At 37.1% G+C, this 5,542-nt stretch overlaps 1 protein-coding gene across 1 annotated transcript; it reads right to left on the bottom strand.

Annotated features, from left to right (window-relative positions):
- Positions 1-70: 70 nt before the first annotated feature.
- On the bottom strand, positions 71-5,254 carry LOC139949243 (partner of Y14 and mago-like). The gene is made up of 3 exons (XM_071947640.1): positions 5,076-5,254; positions 4,363-4,456; positions 71-3,962 (listed from the first exon to the last, which is right to left on the bottom strand). Exons 1-3 carry the CDS (start codon positions 5,110-5,112, stop codon positions 3,506-3,508), a joined length of 588 nt encoding a protein of 195 aa, XP_071803741.1. The 5' UTR covers positions 5,113-5,254; the 3' UTR covers positions 71-3,505.
- Positions 5,255-5,542: the final 288 nt, after the last annotated feature.

Here is a 5,542-nt window from a genome sequence, read left to right on the forward strand (position 1 = left end):
ACTTTGATTTCCATTCATAAATACCTTTTTGCTCAAAAAACATTAACAACTTGGGTAACAAAATAAAATAGTTACAAAAATTATAATTGTTCAATGATTTCTTTTAACAAAACACCCCTCCAGCTATGAAATGGTAAGGCCCTCCATCGCCCTCGGGTAAACAACTCCTTCTAAAGGAATGATGTGGCACAACTGTCCCGGCCATTGCTCTCGAGGTGCAAGCTCGCGTGTCACGCCCATGTTTCACATTACGTGTCCGGCCCTCTAAAACCCGACCCGACCAAACCTTGTATCTGGTCGGGTCGGGACGCATACTTTTGGAGGTTTTTAAAGTGAGAAAAATCAGCTGGGAGTTGGGGGATTAAGATCGTTATCACCACTAATCCGATAAGGTTTGACAAAGCCATCCTGCCTGAAGGAATCCATGTGGATTTATTTCAATTGAAGACTAAGATATTGATTGTTACAATATTTAAAATGATTAGAATTGTAAAAAGTTACTTGGTTTTCTTTTTTGAATGGTAAAAATCCATCCATGAATAGCAAAGAACGGTTATTGTTTGTGTCGACTTTCGTTCCGCCGGCTACGCCGTACGTGCGCACTAATACTGTTTATAGATAAAGTAGTGCTGCTAGGCCCTGTCCGTGACAAACATGCATGCGAACGTTTTTTAAAGGCAAACTTGTTCTTTCAATTAATTTTACAAAATAAAACATCTGGAAGAAGTTCTATGAGTGACAAATAACTTGTCTTTTTAACCGCTGCACTGGCCCTCGAACGTCAGCAAACACGAATAGAAATAGCACCAGATTTCACGCACAACAGCAGATTTCAAGCCCACTAGTCGTTGTTCTTTGCGTGCGACACAAAAATACAAGAAACTTTGAACGCTAGAGGGCGCTTCAGAACAATGCGATAGCGTGAGATTAAACGCCCTCTATTGGTAAATTTACGCGAACTAGAAACACACACGCCTTGAGAGAACGACTTGACGTGTCTGCACATGCTCCCCCACGATGCATGCATAATAGTATACCTTACATAACGTACATACATACATCATGTACAGCATAGTCGTCGCGCACATGGATATATATCTTTCTGTCAACATCGCCCAAAACCGAGCAGTTGCGTGGGAATTTTAGCGTCTCTACGACAAACTACACAACCAGCATGACCAATAGTAGCCGTATGAACAAAAATATTATTTCATTGTGTATTGTAAGATTTGTTCTTTATTTTGTTTATTTTGTTCAGTTAGATGAATGCTTTCTTTTTCTGTGGGTTAGTTTTTAGTGCATATTGGGTATAATAAATACGATAGTTAGGAGGCAATCGATTGAAAATTGAAATGGACAAATTGGAAGAACTGTTTTTTTGTCTTTTTTTTTCCAAATTGCCGTCGGGCCCTTCGCAACTTTTTTTATGATTGCCTTGATGCCCTTTGAAATTTTTGAAAATTGCCTTGGTGCCCTAAATTTTTACACACAAAAAAGGCAAAAAAAACCAACTAAAGTTACTATAGGCTGTACTATGTTTGCCCTAACACTTTAGCCCGCTTCGCAAATTTATGTGTCTGCAGTTTAAGCGATTTTTAAAATTTTGCTGTTAGATACTAAATTTATGGACTGCTATGCAAAATTTTGATTTAGCTATACAAAAAAAAAATGCGTAACGGTCCATGCAAAAATACTGGACGAAATCGTTCCCTGGTAAACTTAGAATGCTTTTAATAAAAGCTGGCCAAGAGCGCATGGGTCTTGTAACGTTGTTTTGCGTCATTTCCCTTTGAATATTAAATACTGTAAGTACAAAGTAGTCACAGTTTGCAAAGAAAGCTGCAATTATAGCATCCATACTGGGCTTTGAACTGCTTACAATACCTTTTGCCAAAAAAGAAAAGGAAAAAAAAACACTTTTGTACATGTTTATAATGTATAATGCCTGATCAAAATCTAGAAGCAATGTACAATAAGCTTAATTTACCCATTAATGACAGAATTACGTAAAAAGTACTAATTTTAAAATACACATACTGCTCAGTTATTGCCATTGCCAATGGCCATTTCATGTAGCTTTTAAAAGTAGTTCCAGAAATCATCCAGTCAGGCCCGTCCAGAGCAGGTTGTTTGTTTAAGGGATTAAAGAGATTATCACAGTTGGATGCCAGGACAGTGTGTTTACTTAAGGATCCTCCAAAAGTATGTGTGAAACCAGCAATATTTTTTAAAGGGCTGGACACGTCATGAACACTTTTTACTGTTCATAAACAAAGGTTTATACACACCCATGTGACACGCTCTTTGCAATAGGAATAGCGAAACTGTCTGAGGTATTTATGAATAAGTTGTTATGCTATTAATTACTTTGAGTAATTAACAAGTGGCCAGTGCCAGTAAGCTTGGCCCTATGCTCTCAAACGTCTCCCATAAGCAGTGTACACCCGTTACTGTTTTAAAATAAATGAACAGTACATATATTTACAGCGACTACATTTGAATAAGTTTATTCATTCATTTGGTGTCAAGGAAAGTTGCAACATTAACATGGAGGCATTAAGTTTATGTTCATATACAATATACAAAAATTATTCATTTATGGTACCAATTTTAGATTTGTATCTGTTGAAAAAAGTCAGTCTAATAGTCAAAATAAATCTTTACCTTGCTGCGTTGTAAACAAATTGGGATACATATACATTGTTTACAAATAAAGCATTAAATTATTCACCAGTCTGTTTTTGCAAGTAAAATAAACAATGGTCCTTAAAAAGGTTTTTAAAAAGCACCATAATTTGCCTGCATTTTTAAAATTGATAAAGCAACACTTGACTGTTTGAACTGCAGTAAATGTATTTAAAAATAGTTACCCATTTTCTTACCAAGCATAAAAATAATGAACAAATTGTACTTCAACTTGTCTGTTTTGTAACCTTTTTTAGTTCCTGTGTTCAATGCGCAATGACCATAAAACAGTGACGCCTAAGCAGTCCTTACGCAGTCTGCAAAGTCTGAAATGGTCATCAAGAGGATCATATTGCCTTGGAGCAAACAAGTTGGTCTTTAAAATGAGTTTGAAAACGTTTCTAACTTTCTATTGATATGAAATACATATGGTTGGAAGGATATTTTAGAAGTAGAATATAATGATCCAAACAAGTATCACTTTTACGTCAGGTACTAACACAGTCGGCCATTTTATGGCACCCAAAATTTGACTCCATGAAATGGCCGGAAAACGGAAAATGAAAACCGTGTGAAAAGGAAAACTGCATTATTTTGAGAAAAAGAAAGCTGTGTAATTTCGAGGCACGTTTGTGTGGATTATTATATTCTACTTATAAATTATCTATCTAACCATTTCCATTTCATAACAAACGACTTAATACGCTTTTCAAAGACCAACTCGACCAATCCAAGGCAACATGTTCCTTCAAGACCAAGTCGGGACAGTACTCTTTTTTATTTCCATGCTAATTATTTCAAATTTGTTGGGAGATAGTTTTCAGACTCCAAATTCTGCGATCAATTTGTCCAGTTCTGCTTCTACATCAGCTCTTTTAGAAAGCTTTTCTAACTGATCATGAGTAGGTTCCTCAATCTCCTTTGAATCAATCTTTGCTTGTAGGTCATCAATCTGACGTAACTTCTTTCTTAATGTCTTTGCACGTTTATCAGGAGGTGCTGTAGCAACCCTACCTCCCGTTTGTTCTTTCTGACCCGCGGATAAACTCAGTCCTGATAATGTATCCGTGGTTTCTGATACATCATCCTTGCCTGAACCGTCTCCAGATTTGTCACTAACTGATTTATCTTGGCGTTTCTGTCTGCGTTTTTCGTTTTTCTTTGCTGACTTGGAAAGGTTTTTAGTTTGCTGCTGAGCTGTTGGAGTAGGGTCAATGTGTAATCCTGGTGGTAGAGTTGGTCGGCTGTTCATCCATTTCTTACCCTTTGTTTCAAACCTGAAACAAGTAAATCAGAGAAGATAACTCGAGTGAGACGCAATATTTTATGATGTCTGTTTCAGACAGTCTTGCAAAATATTTAAGTACTGTTCATATAGATATGTACCCACTTTTAGGTTACAACACAAGGTTGCAAAGACAGGCCATTGCACTAGAAATATAAGACAACCTTTTTACTGCATAATTTAAAAGCCAGACCCAGTAAATGGGGGCTCTGTACTTGTTTAACAAATTTTGCTATTTGCTTTCTCATACATGTGAAAATGCAAATGTCAAAAAAGTGTTCAATGAGTTCTAGTTACTGGGTATAGCAAAGAGCAAAGCTTTTTACCCCAAACCTCAGAACTACAGTAAAGCATCTCATAATGTTTCTAGAATATGCTGATTGTCGACTCACACTGGTACTTCTTCTTGAGGAACGTAACCATCTTTCACTCGTCTAGCTTTTCTCCACGTTCCATCTGGACGCTGGGTTGCTGGTATGTAAGTACCTGGAAAAAAAGTGTCAACATTAATTTGTTTCTATTCACAAACTTTGCAATTCAAGTACAAAAAGTGTTGAAGAAGATGCCAGAGATACTTTTAGTACCCACCCACTCACTGACAATCCCCTCCCTATACATGGATGGATGGATTCGGCGCATTCGCAAAATATTTTTTTAATTTAGAAACTTCGCCAAATCGCAAGGGAAAAAAGTTGCAGATTGTCTAAAATTGTGGAAACTGTTTTGCCTTTTAACAAAAGAGCATTTATGAATGGGAAGGAAAGAAAACCTGTGAAATATACTTGTCAAGACTGCAAGACTAAGATTAAGAAAGACTGATGACTAAGACTAAGAGCACAGAATTCAGCTTCCTCAAAAGCATTGAATACAGTACAGTAAGCTGAGCCATGAAATGGGGCATTGCAATTCATTGTTGAGTCGGTCGGGCTGGCTCCCGTACCCCCTCCCCCCCCCCCCCCCGAACAAATCGGTCATAACTTCAAGTTCAACTTCATAAGAAAATAGATTACTCTTACACTACAGTCAATACTCTTAAGTCTTTTACTTTTAGTTTTAGAAGAAGAAAAAATAGGATTAAATAAATGCAACTGGAACTATATTTTACCTGTTTCATCCGTCACCGTCTTAATGGTTGAAGCCATGGTAATTATTTTATAGGACTAATTGTAGTTTATTTAGAGAATCTCAGAGATTATGTCGTTTACACATCCCTTCTTGAATTGGTTGAATTCCGTACAAGAAGATCTTGCAGAACAACCAGGCGCGCATCAGAAAATATAACAAGAAAACATCGCCTACATAAATGGAGTTTAGGTACCAATCCTGATTTATTCGTACTAAAGTACTTACATTTAGTCTGTGACCCAGCGGAGCTCAGTTGAAGAAGTGCAGAACGAGTTGGGCGCAATATTTGAAGGCGCATTTTTTTTAATTGCGCGATAAACAAACAAAATCCATACCGTGAAAACTTAGTTTGATTGCGCAAATTCGAAATTTGCCTAATAAGTTTGCTTCGTGGTGTTTTGTGGCGCAGCATGCATTCAGTGCATATTATGTGCAGTGTGTCGGCCC

The sequence above is a fragment of the Asterias amurensis genome, chromosome 16, assembly GCF_032118995.1.
Source record: "Asterias amurensis chromosome 16, ASM3211899v1".
Lineage (NCBI taxonomy): Eukaryota > Metazoa > Echinodermata > Asteroidea > Forcipulatida > Asteriidae > Asterias > Asterias amurensis.

Excerpts from the sequence above, each read along its gene's own strand:
- LOC139949243 (XM_071947640.1), bottom strand. The coding sequence starts at position 5,112 with ATGGCTTCAACCATTAAGACGGTGACGGATGAAACAG. Across the intron at positions 4,457-5,075 it reads GACGGTGACGGATGAAACAG|GTACTTACATACCAGCAACC; the intron begins GTAAAATATAGT and ends CTTTTTTTCCAG. Across the intron at positions 3,963-4,362 it reads CCTCAAGAAGAAGTACCAGT|GTTTGAAACAAAGGGTAAGA; the intron begins GTGAGTCGACAA and ends TACTTGTTTCAG.